General features: G+C 30.7%; 2 protein-coding genes across 2 annotated transcripts; both read left to right on the top strand.

The window, feature by feature from the left end:
* Nucleotides 1-605: 605 nt before the first annotated feature.
* On the top strand, nucleotides 606-7669 carry LOC131928071 (uncharacterized). The gene is made up of 4 exons (XM_059283981.1): nucleotides 606-2251; nucleotides 2572-2773; nucleotides 3077-3280; nucleotides 3373-7669. The coding sequence occupies exons 1-4, from the start codon at nucleotides 851-853 to the stop codon at nucleotides 4590-4592; spliced, it is 3027 nt and encodes a 1008-aa protein (XP_059139964.1). The 5' UTR covers nucleotides 606-850; the 3' UTR covers nucleotides 4593-7669.
* Nucleotides 7670-7803: 134 nt separating this feature from the next.
* Nucleotides 7804-20205, top strand: LOC131928072 (nicotinate phosphoribosyltransferase). Its single transcript, XM_059283982.1, has 16 exons — nucleotides 7804-8872; nucleotides 10649-10759; nucleotides 10973-11143; nucleotides 11315-11525; nucleotides 12062-12192; nucleotides 12491-12606; nucleotides 12832-12916; nucleotides 13627-13735; nucleotides 14372-14512; nucleotides 14954-15038; nucleotides 15456-15536; nucleotides 16021-16123; nucleotides 16696-16781; nucleotides 16905-16976; nucleotides 17236-17343; nucleotides 18307-20205. The coding sequence occupies exons 1-16, from the start codon at nucleotides 8758-8760 to the stop codon at nucleotides 18382-18384; spliced, it is 1803 nt and encodes a 600-aa protein (XP_059139965.1). The 5' UTR covers nucleotides 7804-8757; the 3' UTR covers nucleotides 18385-20205.
* Nucleotides 20206-20989: the final 784 nt, after the last annotated feature.

The following is a 20989-nucleotide window of genomic DNA, read 5'->3' as shown; positions in this document are numbered from 1 at the left end:
GATCATTAGTCACAAAACAAACACTGCATAATATAATTCATAATAGTTAGTACATTAGTAGTCTATACTATTAATCATAGTGTAAAGGAATGTCTAATTCTAATGCATACTGCATATGCAAATATCTGGTTGTCTTTCTTATATTAGTTATTAGCCTATTCTTAATCAACCGTTATTAATTATTAAAGATTAATAAAAATAAATTATTAATTGATCAACTATTTTAAGCTTTATTCACTTAGGTTAAGGCCGCGGCCTATTTTTAAAAATTAGACTTAATTATTTTTTTATGTTAATTTATAGCAGCTGTTTACTTTTAGCGTAAAAACGCATTTCTAAAAAAAACTACATTTTAAGACCGTAGACTGTATAGGCTAGCTAGATATAGTTTGACAATTTTTCAGATCTAGATTTCTAGTTTTCTGTAGTGTATTACCTCGCTGCAACCGAGTTACCGAGTGTTAATAAGCTAAAGACAAAGTGACACGATAATGTACAGTGGTTCTAGTTAATTAGAGAAGCCCATAAAATCTATATTTATGAACCAATCACAAAGTACTATCCTTTGTTGCGCAGATAGATTATTTCTATTTTTAGACATTGAGCACCTGTTTACATCCTGAAAACAGTCTCCGTCTCAACACAGAAGGGGTAGCAAAAAAGTATGATCGAGGACAAAGGATTCTGGCTTGACGTTTGATTAAAAATAATCTCAAAATGACTAAAATCGCATTTGCATGATAGTTAGTAGTTTGAGCCTTCTACTTTTATATAGAATATACATGAAAAACCTTTTTTGCTTTTGTACTCACAACTGTGTGAAGTGTGAGTTGTACTCCCACACAACAAAATGGCCGACGGCGACAGTAGTATAGTAACAGTTAAGAGCAATCAGCTGAATACAGACAGAGAAAAGCCTACTAATAAAGAATCCAGTCCAGAAGAATCATTTCTTTTTAAAGAAAAAATAGTATTACCCCAACAACCTCTTAAAGCTGGCTGCTCCAGTACATGTCATGACGAAATTCATCATGATGGTTCATCAGATTGTTCAAGTGTATCATCTAGTAAATCTAGTCACTCTTTCTTAAAACAACAAGGTCTAATGAATCAAGCTTCATCTAGTTCTGCTATCATTGAGAAAACTGATGTTAATATTTTCAGGCAGACAAATAACAGCTGTTGTAGTTCAAATACTTGTGAAATTAATTGTAATATAGCTAAAAAGCCTCAGCATTTATTTATATGTGGGTGTGAGCAAAGTGATACCAGCTCAGCAATAGATCCAGTTTTAGATAATATTGACACATTATCATTAAGCTCTTCTTCAACACAATCTAATAAAAAGTCTTCCAACTACAAAATTCTGACAAAATTAAAAAGGAAAACATGTGAATCAACTCTTCAAACCAAACACGTGTGTTGGCAGTGTAGCAGTTGTGCAAGCCCCAGCTCCTCTTTGTCATTATCTGCTTCATTTAGTGATGAGGAATACTTTGAAGATGCTGAGCTTCCTGGAGCAACAGAAGATTTCAAATTATTTTACAGGGATTCAAGAGACAAGCTGTTTATAGATGACTGGGACTCGGGCCAGAGTAGCAACAGTAATAGTAACAATAGCCACGAACACCAAGAGGATGATGAGTGGACAGATGCAAATAGTTTATTTGAAAATGAAGTGAACTATGAAGAAATGAGACAAAGAAGAAGCCAAGAAGCCCCTCCAATGTATCCACACAGGGCTTTACTGTACATGGAATGCAGTGTGTGTTTCACCAAATCCTATTTGAGAAGAAGAGTTTGTTGCGACTTTCAGATCTGCCATGAATGTATGGGTATATATGTTTCAATGAAAGTTAATGAGGCCAAAGTACAAATTGAATGTCCAAATGATAGATGCCATGTCCTTGTCCATCGAGATGAAGTAAATGAACGTCTGCCTAATGATTTGAAAGACAAGTTTACAAAATTTCTCATAGACGCCAATGCAGATCCCTGTGAAAAGACATGTCCAGCATGTAGCAAAGTATACACCATCAAACCTGAAAGTTTATCAAGTAAGAAAAAGCTGAAGAATGGATTAAAAGTGTATTGCCCTCAGTGTCATCTTCAGTGGTGCTTTCTCTGCCAAGCACCTTTTCACACTGGTGTTTCTTGTAAGCAATACTGGAAGGGTGACAAGATGGTCAAAAGGTGGGCTAAGGAGAGGAGCTATGGCCAAAGTAATGCACAGAAATGCCCTAAGTGTGGGGTGAGTAGTTTAACTGTTATTTAATGTACAAATTATAACCACAAAAAAGTTTCTTTAATTTTTGTATAGATGTCTGTGTATTACTGCTAAGAAGTTTTTAATTTTAAAAATTGACTCCTTTAGATTTGATGCAAATGTACATCTTTTGAATGCAGTTTTCTTTGGGTTATGAATTGAATACTTTCATTTACCTCAGTAAAAGTGTATATATATTTTTAAAATCTTTCATAAAGAATATAAAATAAATAAATAAATGGCTTTTTGCAAGCCCATACAAATCATGAACACCCCAATGATAATTTTTTTCATTGATTGTCCAGATTTACATACAGAAAGTGCATGGCTGTGACCATATGAAGTGCAGTAAGTGTCACACAGATTTTTGTTACCGGTGTGGTGACCGGTATATCAGTGTCAAGCTGCTGGGTAATCACTGGAGCCGTTTTTCACTCTTTGGCTGCAAGTACCGCTTGATGCCAGAAAGGCCTGGTCTGAGGAGGCTGATTAGAGGAACTAATTTTGGTATGTGATGTTTTGTTAAATTTGAATTATTTGTAATCAATATACACATCAAAATAAGTAACCAACTGGTCCTAGGTTGCATGGGAAAGTTGCGTATTTTACAGCATATTTTATGATTTTTGTTGGGCACGATTTTGAATTGATGAGGATGAAGCTAATAAGTCAATCTATTATTATTATAATTAACTTTAAGCATATCAAATGCTAATTTGTGCATGATACTCTGTTACAACTTCAAAAAAGTATGCATTTATTTTTATGCCTGATCTTGCATTTTTAAAATGTTTTATTTATTTCTCCTAGCTGCTCGTCTGGTGGCTGGAGTGGTATTAGCAGGTCTGGGGCTAGCTGCTGGTGCAGTTTTAGTTGGAGCCAGTGTTGTCATTGTCCCTGGTTACGGGATATTTCTGTTGAAAAGGCACCTATGGCGTAAAAAACAAAGAAAAAAATTTGAGAAGCAAAAGATGAAGATGATTGCTCTTGCAGAGGTTGATAGGAAAAAGCAAGGCAAGTTTTATTTAGGAAATTGTAGGAGCTCTTCCCAGTTTATGATCATACTTTGTTTAACATTTTGACAAGTGTTTTATTTTTATTTTCAGGTTTAACTCTCAATTCAAGACAAACATCTGTTGCATTTGATGATTCAGAAATTGAAAACCAGGATGATGCACAGCAAGTTAAGGCCATAGTTCATAGGTCACTTAGTTTCAATCGAGAGGAGTCTCTCGCAATAAAAAGTGACATTTTCATCAACAAATACATCAGCGATGGAACAGAAGTGACAATCACTAGACCTAAAGACAGCAACTTTGATGATGTGGTGGTAGTTTCTGACGTGTTAGAAATCCCAAACGAGAATGGATATTCAACTGTTGTTGCCAATGTTGTCTCTAAGATGCACCATAGCACTGAAAAAGAAACTTCTGTAGTCAGACAAGGCTCAAATGTAGATCAGGGTGTTGTCAAGCAGGATGAAAACAAAGATGTTTCCACAAATCTTGAAAAGATTGAAGCTCCTGTCACTGACTCGGTTGAAGACGTTAACCCTTTAGATGCATCGTTGGAGCAGTCAAGTTCAGATTTTGATGAAAATCAAAACCTTCCCAGCGAGAATGAGATTAATCCAGATGGGAATAAAAATTCTGAGTTAGATGTTAAAAAAACTGTGGATGTGAAATCAGACAAATCTGCCGAGGACTCAGACAGCCTGAAAGGGGATAGGAATGGTTGCTTTGGGAATATATTCTCCAAGAGGATACCAACAACCAGTGAGGAACTAATGACTAAGACTATCATATCAAATTCACACAAAAAATTTGTTAGCTGCAAAGCTGCCACATGGGAAAAGTGCAACCGTGATAAAATGTTGAAGTCAACACCTTCAGATCAAAAGGGGGATGCTAGTAAGTTGTCCTTGTTCATGCAGAAAACACCTGCGTCACTTGCGTCAGTTTTGAATGCCGGCGGGGATTTTTCTAATCAAATGCTACATCTCTCTTCTAAAAATGTGACGAAACTATCCCTGGAGTCAGCTGTTGGTCAGGATGTTGAGAGTATGTTCACCCATGGTCAACTTTATAAAGCAGGTGACCCATCTTTGACCAACGGTGATGTTGGGTCCAGTTTTGTCGATCACACAGTTGCAGATCACACAACCCAGAGTCTTTCTCCAGATGTTTCAACTACAACACCAGGTGTTACGTCACCTTCAACACTTGACCTTCCACCTCATCAACCTTTAGATGAGCCAGCACAGTTTGAGCCAGTGGTAACAGATGATGGCTACGTTTCACCTTACACTCTGATTGCATATGTCTGAGTCTGTTGCTGAATTATCTTTATATATTTGCTTGTTTTTATTAATTCATTTGAAAGTTTTTGGAGATCTGTCAGGAGTTATAGAAAGTGATTTCAAATTTTTTTTGTTGGTTTCAACTTTTTTATTTGAAGAAACCAAGACTTTAATGGCAATAATGTTGTATATTGATGTGATTAAATAACGATTCATTCTAACTAACAGTTGATTTTGCTGTTTTGTAAAAGAACTATTTATTTATTTGCATGGCTTACACCAATCCTGGTCAGTGTTTTGAGTTATTGCATTAATGATGTGTACCTAGTATCAGTGCTGAAGTAAAATAATAAGATTATTATATCAAGTGTTACATTATAAATACCATAAAAAAATAAGACAAGATATTTGGTTTAGTTTTTGTGAAATTTATTACTAACTCATGTTTGTAAAGCATAAGATATGATGAAATATTTATTTATGATCAAGGAGGAAAAAATTCTTTGTTAATTTTTTTTTTCGTGAAAAAACGTAAATTTTCACAATTTAAACTTAAAAATTCTGGAATATAATTTATTCTTATAGCTTATCTGTTAACTGATATTATTTTGAATTCCTTAATATTTGTAAAAATCCATATTCTGTTTGTACTGCAATAGCTAACATGTGGGCATAGGCTGAGGTTTATCTGGTAATTTTTTCTTTGTATGCTTATCTAACACCAAACATTTTTTGATCATCTCCACTTATTTGCAGATTTTTTGCAACAATTTTCTTTATTATTATGCTAAGTTAATGTAATTCTTTCTTCATATTAAAAATAAAGTTATATGGAGAGTAATTTATTCAGCATTATTTTGTGCATGAAAATTGTTTAATTGTGATCAAAATTGCCATTGCCAGTTTTCATTTTTTTTAAATCATAAAACAACTGATCAATAATCATTACTAGAAGTTATTTAGTATATAGAGAGGGGTATGAAATATGATGTTTAATGGTTCAAATTTTATGTATGAGAAGACTAATTTCCACACTTGTACGTAGGAAGTATTGGTATTAAGTTTTCTGCAAATGATTCACAATAACTTTTTTTTGCATTATATTTCTTTGATTGTATTTATGTAAATATGTTAGTGTGCTTGTCTAAAATATGAAGTACATGTTAAAAACTAAAGAAAAACTGAAAGCCCCCATCTTGGATTTGGTAGGAGGTCAATTGATTTGATACAGGCCAACTGTTTGAGATTAATCCGACCACTGTGTGCGCTTTAGCTTAAATGCAACTACCAGAAGATTTTTGTGATCATTTGTGGTAAGACAAATGTGAGAGTCAGTTGGGCCTCCAGTTTGATATACTGACCTTTTGATCACCTCAGAGAATGTAGTGAGCAGTTAAACAACTCACTGATTTGAATAAAAAGAATGCTCCATCTTTGATTATTAGATATGTATACCAACTCAACATTCTAAAAATATTATTGCTACGTTTTTTCTTCAGTTAACAAGGAGCATGAGAAAATATTTTCCCAGTCAAACCTCATGTTGATTTTTTTCTGAAAGTTCCAATAACACTTGTTTTTTAACATATTTTAAATTTCTAAACCTTCACGCAGCATCTAAAGTTTTAGCACTAAAAACGCATTACACAATATTCAATGCCTTCGCCTAAATTATAAAATGATAAAATGTATCACTTCAGGGACATTTTGAATACTTATTAACAAAAATTGTGAAATCTTGACTTTAATTATGCTATTATATTTTCAACACTTAAAATAATTATTGAATGATGTATTACCTTTGTTAATATGGAAAACTTTTTATTAAGTGTTTCAATAATTTTGATCATGACTAATTTCCCTCTTGTAACAAGAAGTGTTTCCATAATGGTGTACAAATCCTTTTCTAAATGGTTTAATATTCATGTCAAACCAATGAAATTGTTGTTCTTGCTTTAATCTTGTGTCACATCTCCATCTACGTCATCAAGGTGTGCAATTTGTAAAACATGTAATTTACCTATTTGCAATTTATTATTAATGCCCTAACATGTTTAGGTTAGATTCTGTCTTAAATGGTGCAGGCACAAATATCTACACATAAGATAGCAATCTTTTTAAGATTAAATTTGTATGCTATTCTGACAACAGGTCAAAACTTCACTTTTAGGCTATAGTATGTCTACTACCTAGATGTCATTAGATTTAGATAAACCCGGTGTGGATACACAAACAAGTAAATTTGAAGGTAAATTACAACCTATCCATGGTTATTTACATTTTAAAACACAAATACCCCTATGAACTTTTTTTGTCACACTTTAAATATCAGAAGTCAAATTCTTTTTATCTAAGTTTAATATCTTTAAAATTTAAATGTGCATTCACAAAAATCACTAAAGTGATAGACAAACAGGCTGTGTACATATTTATTTGTACTCTTTAGCAATTTATATTCTCTTTTATCTCTGTTACAAGGAATGAAAATTTTGAATTATATTCTTGATGATGAATTTTTCCTTTACAAAAACTACACCATCACGTAAAAAAAATATTTAAAAAAACAATTTATAGATAACTAGGAAAATTAGAGAGAAAAAAAGTAGTTAAAATGCACAATGTAGGAAGTAGTTTTTTCTTCTTTCAATTCTAGTTTTACAAGCAGTTTTATCTATTGCAGTTTTGTATTTAATAAAGGCCTAACAGCTTTTATTTATATAAAAGAAGTTGTACTCAACATTTTCTTCCCTCGTGCTATAGTGAATCTGAAACGCATTGTCAAAGTTGTTTTATTCTTCCCAATATCAATCACTTTATGTTCACATCTAAAGGCGGCACTTGTTAATTAACTTCAAACCCAGATAGCTAGTACTGCATATAGCTAAGCTTGTCTTTAAGCATTGTTTTATCTTTAAAACCAGCTAAGTATGTATGGATACTCTAATAGGAATAGGTCATTAAAAGTGAGCTTCTCTTATACTTTAAAAATACAAGTTTGTTAACTGTATCTTTCTGTGATAATTTAAGATCCCTCAGAAAAAAAACTGTAAATGCCTTTTTCGTCAAATATGTAAAAATTGATAGTGATCATCAGAATTTTTTTTTTCAAGAATTTTTTCTCCTGTTTAGCTTTCTGGTACTTTCCTAGATATTTAATATACTTTAAAAAATGTATTTGCTGAAGCTAATTATAATTAGACTGTAGTTTGCTGAAGCAATGAACTAATGGTTTCACAATTTCTCAGTGTATTGTGCGTGCTGCTTGTGATGTGTCATGCCCTATTTAACCCACTGGTACATGACAGCTCAAACAATAAACTCTCAAACCTAAAGTTTTACTTTTTTTATTCTTTTTATGATCATGTGTTTTCTTATGATTATTAAAAATGTTCATAGAAGCCAGGGTTTTGTTCCTGAAGCTATAAAAGTGACTTGCTTTATTAACAGCTAATCCTTTCCCTTGTCTGTTTGGTCTACAATCTACTTCTGTCTGATTGATGGAGTATAAGATGAAATTTAACAACATGAACTGCTAGTAACCTAAAACAAACAAAAACTAAGTTTAATGGTAGCTGAGAACAGATTTTTTCTTTAAAATCTAGGAACCAAGGTGTTATCCCAGCAGTTGGTCTATAACTTATATATCTAGTAGCGCTGTTTCCCACAGTTGAACCTATTAGTACTATTTATTACATTACGTTTGTGCAGAAACAGTTACATTCTAACAATATACTGATTTAATTATTTTTTAATAACATTTTGCCTTGGTTACTAGAATCTACTACAGCCTAAATAATGTTTAATGTTTCATTTTGAAATTTATTTTACATCGAAAATTCTATATGTAACTTATTTTTACAAATATTTTCCTGGCATACTAAATTCACGTTACCTTCACCTTTTTGAACTAGATCGAGTTTTGCTTCGCGGAAATGTCACATTATTACAAAAAGAACGGTCTCTCAATGTCATTACTCATTTTCTAACTAACTGTATGGGAAATTTGCAGTTAGATTTAATTAAATTGCCCATTGATTTTAATTCATTTAATCGCTGTAAATTGTTCATGTAGCGAAACAGAAAGTAAAAACTTTTTTTTCTTGGAAATGCTTAGTTTTGTTTCTTAGAATTTCACGCAAAATCTGATACCAATTTTTAGAAATACATCCTAAACAATTCGTGAGTTACCAACATGAACATGTCAGTCGAAGAATCTGATAGAGCAAAAATGAATACAATTCCTAAAGAAGGATCGCTCACTCATTCGCAAGCGATAGGCAGAAACGGAGTAGTACAAATATCAAATGGTAGGTAGTTTTAATTAATTAGGTCTACTAATTACGTTGTAGATCTAGTAAAGTAGGTTTCTAATAGTTTCTATTTTCTAGGTTTGAGTAGACGAGTCTAGTAGATTTTTAGATCTAGCAAAAAAAAAAAAGTAAAGTAGGAGATCGACATCTAGATCTAGATATCTAGATCTATAGTAACTAGTCTAGATGTCATCTAGATCTAGTTACTAGACTATTTGTTAGTGTAGATTAAAAAATTAAAATTAGACAGATCTATAAGTATGTGAGTATGATAATGAAATGATGTCTCTCAGACTGTCTCGGTCTCAGTATGTGAGTATGATGATCTCAGTATGATGAACTGATCAACTGATGATGTTTTCCTCACTAAATCTAAAATGTAATCACTTTTCAATTTAGAAATGATCACTGAATAATAGACATCCATATTTAATCAAATTAGGCACTAACTTTGAGGTTTTAGTTTGTTTTAAACTAAATTACTATTTATTGTCACTCACAGCTATGGTGCTACACACCTTTCCATAACAACTCATGTTATATCACTCTATCGTTTGTGGTCAGGGTAAACAACTAATCGGTTCGACTTTTTAATTGACTATGCACCAGAGTTCCTCACTAGTGATGAACCAAGTAGCGGTCATGTGGTTAAAACATTTTAAAAATTTTATTGTCATTGAAATGTAGTGTTTTATAAAAAGTGTCATGCAATACTTGATAGTTTTTCTTCATAGACTGATAAACCTAATAGTTATACAATGTTCAATTCAGTTTTGTACTTGTCAGGCTAACATTTTAAAAGTTCTATTATTTTTAAATTTTAATGACACCAACTATTAAATTTAGCCTTCATTATCCAAAGCAAATTTTAAAATGCTTTTCTGGCATATTTAGCCCTGCCACCTATAGTTTGTTTTTATAACGTGAAAAACCACCTATTGGCTCGTGGTAAACATTTTTAAAAGTTTTTCTTAGAAGGTCACTTGAACTAAGATGAAAAATTGTCAGGAAGTCACGCATCCGGTTTGGACGCCATATTGTTGTTAGCAACCAGCCACGTCTCCAGGGTAGCGAGCAATACTAACGATAGTCTGCTTTGGTCCAACTCATCCCCTGATGAATAGGCCCTAAATTATTCATAGCCCTAATTAGTAGTTTTAAGTTTTAATAATTTACACTGATAAGCTGGGTGAGCTAAGGGACATTCTACAGATTTGAACTCAAGGCTTTCTGGTTAACAGTCGTATGCTCTACCATTCCACCATGTCATCCCCATTCCAATTTGAATAATTCAATAATAAGCTTTAAAAATATAAATCTATTTAGCCTAAATTAAAATTAGTCTAATTTAAAATTTTACACATACAGAGAACTTGAAAATATTTTCCTACTTTGAGGCATATCATCTTATCATGATAAAGGCCTTTAGAAGTCTATAGCCTTATTAATTCTCCTTTATCAATACCTATTCAACCTGTCCTTTATTTGACATTTTTTGCCTGTATACATAATACTGGCTAATCGTTTAATCAAGACCACCATAATTAGTGTGCTATAGGCCATAATTATCAGGTGATTTTTTTTTTTCCTTGGCATTCGAGTGTTGCAATTAAGGGATTTCATATCAAGTTGGGTTTGGTTCTGTCTTGGAGTGGTTACAATAAGCTGAAATTGTGTTACATTAGTTATTAATCAACAACACTTTGAGTGTTAAGTTTAAGGCTATATTTTTTTAGTATTACATAAGAAACTTTGGGATGTTTTTTTTCCAAGTACAAGAATCTGGTGGTGCAAAAATGAACACTATGCCTAAAGAAGGAGAGCCTACCCATTCTCAAACAACAATTGTGGGCAGTAATGGAGTAGTTCAAGCACTATTAACTGGTAGGTTTAAAAAGTTAAATCGATTCAGCTTGCAAAAAACAAGTATAGTTTTCCACAAATTTTATTTTAAATAAAATTCATTACACACTTATTTATAGTATATGTGGTTAAACATTTAGGATAAATTTGTTAGATAATATCTACATACCTTTTAATGTTATATTTTAGTATTGGCTAAACATGTAGAATGAATATATTGTTATATATTTACAGATCTTTATCAAATAACCATGGCCTATGCCTATTGGAAAAGTGGCAAAATGAACGATCCATCTGTTTTTGACCTGTACTTTCGTAAAAATCCGTTCCAAGGAGAGTTCACTATTTTTGCAGGATTAGAGGAATGTGTTAAGTTGCTGCAGTGCTTTCATTTTTCTGAAAGTGGTATGTTTGTATATTTCTTCTTCATTCACTTACTTCATAGCTTCACTATTATTAACACTGTCAAAGTGGGAGTAATGGTTAAAACTTGAAAAAAAAATCAGTTTCAAAATTAATTACATTTTTAAAATTTTTTTTTTACTAATATCTGTTATTTATTTGTTTCTTGTGCAGATATCAGCTATCTGAAAACAGCCCTTCCTCAAAATACAGACCCAGAGTTTTATGTATATCTTAAAAATTTGTCAGCTAGAGACGTAACTCTATCTGGTGTTCCCGAAGGAGAAGTTGTGTTTCCTAAAGTTCCTTTACTCACAGTCAAAGGTCCACTAGCAGTTGTTCAGCTTTTAGAGACCCCACTTTTGAATCTTGTTAACTATGCTAGGTAATAACACCATTTGTAATTAATTCTGTTGATAATGATACAATTCTTCATTGATGCTAACAATTGGTTTTCTAGTTCTAATGTTGAAAATATACTGTTGCTATTGTAAGTTTCATTGAATTCTCCATCTCTTTAATAAGTGTAACATCAATTTTTTGTTTCTACTTTTTAAAAATTAAGCTTTAATATGTTTATAAAAAATTTCTACTGGGTAGAGGAAAAATGAAATATCTTTATGCTTATTTCATTTAATTATTCAGCAAACAAATTTTTTTGTGTATAGATACTTACTTTTAATTTGCAATTATGCACAGACTGTTATCAAGGTACAGCTTTATCTTAGCCATTTCTTAAAGTGATATAATCATGCTCCATAATACTGATAAATGATTAGAAAAAGTTGAAATAAAATTGATATTTCTTTGTTTATTAGGTTTTATTTCTTTGCCCAAAAGTATAATGTTCTAATTATACATATATTCTAAAAAATAGTTTAAAATAAAATTTTATTTTACACATTTCAAAATAAATTTCAGCTTGGTAGCTACAAATGCTGCCAGATTTAGGATAGCAGCTGGACCTGATACCACACTGCTTGAGTTTGGCTTGAGGAGAGCACAAGGACCAGACGGTGGATTGTCAGCTTCTCGTTATTGCTATTTAGGGGGTACGTTTATTATTTTTTTACATTGCAAGAATTAAATTTTAAAAAGTCTTTGATATTAGCTTTAAGCATAATTTTTGTGCATGTTGTAAAGATTTTTTAAAAGTTGGATTACAATTTTTTGTAATTTTTTTCTTTACTAAATTTTTAAATGTTTATTGGTTAAATAATTTAACAAGTTTTACAATTGTTTGACATTGTACATATAAGAGCAATAAAACGTGTAATATATTGAATATGCAATGGATATTTCTCAACCAGACTTGTGTTTACTAAATTAAAAGTATTTTCCATTTTTTAGGTTTTGATGGTACTAGCAATGTTTTAGCAGGGAAAATGTTTGGCATCCCAGTGAAAGGAACACATGCACATGCTTTTGTTACTTCATTTATCAACCTTTCAGATGTTAAAACAAGGGTATGTTACTCCCATTTATATTTGTTTAAAATTTAATCATCATTTAACAATAGATAGAACTGATATATACATTTTTGTAAAAATTTGATACAGCGCTAGAAATGTTATTGTTAAAAAAGTTTCATTTTCAGAAAATTCTAACTTGCATTAATTGAATTGGTGTTTTTAAAAATTATTTATTTTTATGCATTCACTTGTAAGAGCTTTCATCCTTTTTGTTTTCAGACACTGAAGTCACTAGATGGAACCAAAGAAATCGACTTTGTGGACTTGTGTTTAAAGTACCAAATTGAGCTAACATCTGTCATAAGTATGTTAAAAAAAATATTTCAATATTTTATCTTAACCCTTTCTTCTTCTTCTTCATTGGACAGAATTTTCCCCCAACACAATTAAGTATTGTTTCAACTTGATGTGCCATATAGATTGTAGACTCCAATTTCAGGCTTTCTTTTTTGAATTTGCTTCTTTAGCCTTTGTCCACCAATGAAAAAACTACCAAGCACAAGCAGTAGTTTGATTTTGGAGTTTTCTTTCGTAGATGGGTTGCTGACCTCTCAAAACCCCTTTGATATTTACACTTTTTAGATCAGCAATGTCAGATCTAGTGGAATATTTTTGTTTTCTGTTTTGCCATAAATGTATGTGTAACTAAAGTTTGTGTTAGGTCAATTATTTTTATTAATCCCTGGCTGAAATCCACTGGTTCTCACCATTGTGTAACAGTGTAATCCCCCTCCCTACTGCAGCTGGCTGTAGTCATATAATCTAAGCTAAGGGTTTCTGATAGTACATTTTCACCGATTAAACCTTTTGACAAAAAACTGAATATTGGACATATTTCTTTTTCTAATTTTAGAAAGAAAAATTTTAAAAACCTAGATTGCAAAGAAAAAGAACATCAGACTTAAAAAAAAATATTCCATAAAATTGTAGTAATCAGACACAGTAACTAATTATAAGACTTTTATATGTGTGAATTATTTTGATTATTTTCAGTTTTTGTTTTGTTTGTTTCAGATTTCCTCCCAGATCAGGTGATGGAGGGAGAACTGGCAGCATTCATTTCTTATGCTCTGGCTTTTCCTGAAAGTTTTCTAGCTTTAATTGACACCTATGATGTCATCAGGTATAAACTGCTTTTGTATTTTTCTGTCTCAAAAAAAAAGTAAAGCTTATAAAACTATTTATCCATCCAACTCACCTCCAGTGTAGCCATAACTCTAACACACCTTTAGCTGTTTTTAGCATTTCTGTTTTTAAAACAAAAATAAACACTACACTGCATTTCTTGAATGCCGTTTCTCCCCCGGTAACACTCCCAACAAGAACACTACATAAGTCTAACCCCTCCCTCCCTACATAGAAAAGTGTAATTTCATATTGATGACTCTTACTAGAAAGAGATAAATAATTAAATGAAATTCAATATCTAACTCAGATAGCAATGTAAACAGAAAGTGATATTTCAACGCCAAGGGTACAGAATATAGTACAAGTAGAGACAGAACAGTTTAAACCCAACGGGATTCGAACCTGCCAATTCATGCGGCACCAAATCACCTCACCCTCCATCCATCCCCTCTACACAATATCTAACTCAGCATCACCTAATCCTATCTTCTGATTCTCACTTCATCCTTCAGAGAAAAAAACACTGGCGTTCTGCAAAAGTATCAACTAGAAAACCATATGTTATTTCTAAAATATTTTATAGTTAATCTGTTTAATGGTTTACACTAATTAGCCCCTACTTGTGTTCCAGGAGTGGCCTCCCTAACTTCTGCACTGTTGCCATGGCTTTAAATGACCTGGGCTACCAGGCCAAAGGTATTCGCTTGGACAGTGGTGATCTTTCATATTTGTCGAAGCTGGTACAAAAGAACTTTGTCAAAGTGGCTAATTAGTAAGTTCGTTTATTGATTAAACAATTAAATTTAGCTCACTAATTAGTTAGTATCTTGCACTTTTAGACATGATTTATTTCTTATCAGTAGGCACTAGAGTGATTGGAATATCTTCTGTAATTAAATTTTCAAGCATCAGTAGAGTAGAAACTGAATTTTTTTTATGCACAATATGCTTTCAAAGGATCAAGACTAGAATACACCCTAATTAGAGCAAATTAGTCTATAATTTTATTGCTGGAGCATCTCCACAAATCTTCACCCTACATTAACGTTTGGAGCCTCACAAGTTTTTTTTTTACCCTATATTCACTAAATTAATAGTTGGACCATTTAATAAAAAAAGCTTCCATGATAAGTGATATCTTATCTGCTGTTGCTAACATTATTTTATCAGTAGCTGTTCTATTCCCACAATTTTTTGTTATTGTAACCAACAGCTACAAGTTGCCATGGTTCGAAAACATGACAATAGTTGCCAGTAATGACATCAATGAAGATACAATACATTCCTTAAATCAGCAGGCAAGTTTATATTTGTAAACATTTAAACACCAATTTTTCAAACTATTCATATAATTTTTCATAAACACCAAATCCTTTCATTAAGTAAAACTTCACTTAATTTTTTTCAAAAACATTTCATTTTTAATTTTAAAAACAACCCTTATTAACCTACTGACTACTGTTTTGGCTTAAATAATCTTTAAACAAATCTATTACAGATATGTTTTTTTATCTATGCAAGTTGATTTGCATTTAGAAGATTGTTACTTTGATACAAAATAACAATTATTGCCTATAAATTTAGCTTGAAAGATACTTCCATTTTACACAAAGTTTTGACAAAGAAAACAATAGAAAACAAAACCTTAGGTTTTATTTTTTCCTTTGTGTTGTGCTTGTGGCGTCTGTTAATAAATGTTTGGTTCTATTTTTTAGGGGCACAACATAAACTGCTATGGGATTGGTACTCACCTTGTCACTTGTCAAAAGCAGCCAGCCCTGGGGTGTGTGTTTAAAGTAGGTGTAACCAACAGCTGGTTATTACAGGCTTATAAATATTAGTCATTTGTTTCGTTTAAAAATACCAAAAGATAGGAACTGAAAAGAAGAATTATAAGTGTAAATTGCATTTTCTTTCATTATTTTAAATTATTTTTTGTTACGATTATATTACGAGCATAACTAACTAGTATTTTAAATGTTAAATACAGATAAAGTTATGAATTTAGTTTAAATAAAAATTATCAATTTAGTTTAAATATAGAATATTTTGTTTTCAATTGTTGTAGGAATGTCTAATTTGTAATTTATAAAACAAATTTCCAACATATAGAAATGATATTTGTAATTTTATTTAAAAAGTTTAGTTTAAATAAAAATTATCAATTTAGTTTAAATATAGAATATTTTGTTTTCAAATGTTGTTTGAATGTTTTATTAGTAATGTATAAAACAAATATTCAACATATAGAAAATGATAGTTGTAATTTTATTCAAAAAGTTAGTCCAGATAAACACCAAAGCAAGGATAAAGCTGAGTGAAGATGTTGAGAAGGTGACTATACCTGGCCTGAAAAATGTCTACAGGCTGTTTGGATCTGATGGTGAGATTTGTTTGCTTGCTTTTTCAACTTAGTTTATTCTTTGTTGGAATTGAGTTTTTTAACAATTTTATCTTTGTTACAATCGGCTTATGTATTTTGGGCTCGTTAGCCAACTGTAACATGTAACAATTATAAATAAACACAGTCCATAAAGAGAATCTATATAATTTACTGGTAATTTTCACCAACAACAAGAAACATGACATTCAGAAAAACGGACGAGGAGGTACACTGTCGACACCACACCACATTGCTTCACACACTGCCTCGTTCACACACTTGTTTTCATGCTAGCACACCACTTTCAAGGGGAGGCCACTCTCACACACACTCTAACCGTGTCTACACATTTTCATTATAGACATCTAAGTCACATATTATTTCCCTCTAAACACTCAAATCATTAATTTGAAATTCTAAAGTTTTGAATTATAATAAATGCCCTTCAGATATTTATTGATATTTTCTTATAATAATTACTTTTAGTTCTTATACTCATGCTAATTGATATAGACTGCTTTGTGTATCTTCGTGATTATAAATTTTCTTCAATTAACTCCTGTAAATTCTAGGCACAGCATTAGTTGATTTACTTCAAGAGTCATCAGAACCTCCTCCTAAAATGGGGGAAAGGGTTTTATGTCGCCATCCTATTCAGGTAATGATATTCATAATGCTTAGAAATAACCTTATCCACCTGTTTACAAGTAATATCTGCTACTTATAAACCTCTGCAATCAGCCTAAAATTATTCATTCACTATGGTGTTTGTTGTTACTAGGAATCTAAAAGAGCATATGTGATACCAGCGTCAGTCAGATGTTTACATGAAATTTGGTGGAAAGACGGAAAGGTAGTTTTTCAATTCACTTTGTTTTTGTTTAGTGTATCTTGTTCAGTATTTATCTTGGTTGTTTAGTTTTTATTATCTTCTTTCTAATTCTGAAAATGTGAACTTTTGTTTATTTTCTTCTTTTTTTTAAATTCATCTCTTCATTACTTTTGTAAGGGGTTAAGTTTATATACTGATGCCACTTTTTTAAAGTAATACAGGCTGGTACCAAAAAATCAACCAAAAACATCTGTCATAAATCATAATATTTACTTTTCAGGTTGTCAGATATCTTCCCAGTCTAACTGAATTGCGGGAAAAAGCTAAACAATCCTTATCCACCATAAGGCAGGACCATAAGAGAACTTTGAACCCTACACCTTACAAGGTAAAACCTTAATCAATCTCCTTAATCAGAAAATCTACTTTTATCATTAAGTATATGATGTAAATCAATTAAATAAAAATAATTTAAAAAATAGTGGATGCTGAACTTTTTTTTTATTTTTACAAACTCTTAGTCAACTACCTGGGTATTTTTAAAAACGTCTGAGGGCAAATCAGCATGTTCATATTTATTGTTTGATATAGTAGTAATTTGTTTTATTTTTGGCACCTGGATAAAATAATAGGAAAATATTGAAGTTTAATTAACAAAACAGTTACCTGATTATAATCTCCATATAATAAACTCTCTCCTTCTTTAGGATAAGGTTTGTATGGTAGTCTAACGTATTGATGAAGCACTGATGTGTTGTGTGTATTGAAAAAAAAAATGTTTGTGTGTTTGAAATTCTCTTCAGTGATACCACACTGCGTGTGTATTGGAATGATTTTCAACAAATTTTCTAAATTAAATAATGCAAACACTCTGAGTTGTATAGTGGCGCCATGTGCATTATTTTTTTTCTAGGTCATTGCATGCAGCCGGGGTACTAAGATATATTTTCTTCAGAATAAGATTGGTCTTAAACCTCAAAACATATATAAATTTAATATTATTATTTTTTATTACGAAGCTTTTTTGATTTATTCAACTATTTTCAAAATTTTTTTCTAACATATTGTATTTTTGCAACTTGTAAAACTGACAAAGCATGTTCATTTTGCTATATGTAGTTTGTTTGTTTGAATTAGAAAAACCATTGGCTTGCATGTGATTTAGGAAGTATTTTGTGAATGACGTTAAAAGCCTATATCTAAAAGCCTATATCGTTACAAAAATTAAACCCTAAAAGTTTAAAAATATAACTTTTGACCTTATGCTTATAAATATTTTTTTTTTAAATAAAAATATTTCTGATATTTAATTTAAAGCGCTAAAACTAGCTGTTAATTTTATTATTCACAGGTATCAGTAAGCTCATCTCTATACACATTCATCCATGAGCTCTGGCTAGAGAGTGCACCTATAGGAGAACTATATTAAATAGGGCATATTCATTTGTCATTTTGTTTCGTTCCTTAAGTTTTAGCATGTAACACTTTTTATGTAACTAAGGGCTTCTTGTAGTTTTTTATACATTTTTATACTACTCTGAAGTTTTATTATGTTTGATATATTAACCAGCTTACTAGTCCCTACTACCTTTTGCTCTTACAGCAATGTGCACAAATATATTATAATAAATATTTTTTTAATGGATGCAATACAAATATATTTGAAATTGAGTTTGAAAATACTTTTTACCTTTTATTTTTAAACTTTTAAGGGACTAAATGCTGCATGGTGGTCTTATAATAATTTCAAAGATGGATTCATTAGATCTAATTGTCTTGTTAAAGTAACTTTCCCAAATATCTTTTTTTTTTTTTTGCTACCCCATCATAATAGCTTTCTGATATTTCAGAGGGTACTTTTAACAATAAAAAAGTAGTAGTTTGAGATGTCATTGTGATATTGGTTCTTTTAAGTCGTTATAGAGGTAGATATTCTGTGAAGACACATCAATCATCGCTTACCTGGTTTTTGTAAGTGAACACATTCATTTCTTATTCCAACACAATGGATTTTTAAAAAGATACAAGTAAAGGGCATCAAATATCATCTATACATAATATACATTAACTGTTAACATTTCATTTGATGCAAGTTCGATGCACATTTAATGCTTAAAATTCCTTACATAATAAAAAAAAAACAACATAATTTAAATTAACCATTTCTTGCTGCTGTTCCTCAATAGCTGTTTTAATACTGGCTTAATATTTCTTAAAATATTTTGTATTCTTTAAAATCAATAGTCAAAACAGAGGTAAACAAACCACCATGAGCCCCAAGTCTTAAAATCCTTTTCATCTTGTCAAACTAGTAATAAGTTGACTTTAAAAAAAATCCTTGTTGCAATAAACCTAATTTTTAAAAACAATGTATTTCAATATCCACATAACTTCCCCCAACCCAGTATTAACTATGTTTCAGATTTAATAGTAAAGACATAATAATCACAATTGAAAATCTCTTATTTGAATAATACTTTTCTTTTAGATATATTTAAAGCTGTTGTCTTCTGTTGACAAACTACCCTACTTAAAACATTTACCTTTGCTGTTTCTAAATATTAGTGAAAAAAATGTTACCTAATTGAATTATAAACAGTTTTCAATACCTGAATTGCTAGTCATGTCATCAAGTTGGAAACAATAAATTTTAGTAATAACTCTATAAAGATATAATTTTACTTTCTTTGTTTGTTGTCACAGATTTTTTTCTTTCAGAATTTTTATTCATAAACCTTTTTTTCATTCTGATATTTATTTTTTAAAAATGTGTTCATTTTTTTCTGCTGTTCAAAAATCCATATTGTGTTTTTTTCCTGGGTATTTTTATTTATGCGTAACATATTTTTATTTTTGCTTTGATTTAATTTACAAAGATCTGTCTAGAGGGGCATACAGCTGATTGCTCTTGTTTTATGAGGGCATTGTAAGTTTTATGCCAGAATCTCCTCGGTAATGATACACCTTTGTAAACCATTTTGTTTCTTGTTTGATCTGAGCCAGGGTAGACCAGATGGCTGATCATCTGAAAAATATCATGGTGATGGTCAAATCACAGATCTTAAAGTTAAATTAATTCTATTGCATATTAATTTATTCGTTAAAATAATGTCAACACCAGTAAAATAATCAAACAATGTTCCGGATTGATAAATATTTCTGTACCAGAAATGTTTAATATCACCAACGTTGATTGTATTGTGGTTAAAATATTTAAACAAATAACGAACCTCTTTTACACATTAACTTTTAAAATAGTTTTTTTGGCAATGTTGACAATCAAAATAGAAAAAACCCTTTTTTTAAATTTATAAATGGTTTAATAATTTTCTTTCTTTAACTTGCTTATTCAGCTGCTTTAAATTCTGTTTCAAATGCTTGAAAGATTTTCACAGAGTTCAGTCAAATATTTTAGCAATTATTATTTTATTTTCATTCACATAATCAGAAATTTTGTCCCAACTATATACAGATACTTTGATCTTAAGTCTTTTTCCTTTAATTTTAAATATACATCATATTTGGAAATTAAAGCAAAAATAATTATTTTTATAATTTATGTAAATTTAATATACATTTGTGAAAAAAAAAATTAACAATTACATTAATTTTTTAATTTTTTAGTAGGATTTCAGTTGTATGACTAATGCCTATTAAATGAAAGAAAGCGAAACTGTTTGAACTCTATCATTGCCCTATAAAAAATATCTGCTTTTATGCAATCATTTATTTAAGTCATTTTTTTTAAAATTAATTTTAGATGCTAACATTTCCTGTAGTTTTGCACATAATTTAATTATATCCTTATTGTCAATTTTTTTCTCCCTGCAAATAAATCATTAGCAATGATTTTAGAATCCTTATTTTAAAAAATAATTTTTAAATAACCAAAATTTGTTTTTCTCGTCTGATAGTTAAAATTTTATATTAAGACAAAATTAAAGACAATTATGGAGGCTAAATTGGTACATTGACTTAATGTATCACTAATTTTTTACAAATACATGATTTTATCATTAACTATATCGTCGTCT

This window comes from Physella acuta, unplaced genomic scaffold (assembly GCF_028476545.2).
Source record: "Physella acuta isolate Inbredline_101_S28 unplaced genomic scaffold, ASM2847654v3 ptg001460l, whole genome shotgun sequence".
NCBI classification, from domain to species: Eukaryota; Metazoa; Mollusca; class Gastropoda; family Physidae; genus Physella; species Physella acuta.
This window is presented reverse-complemented; position numbering and strand designations above follow the sequence as displayed.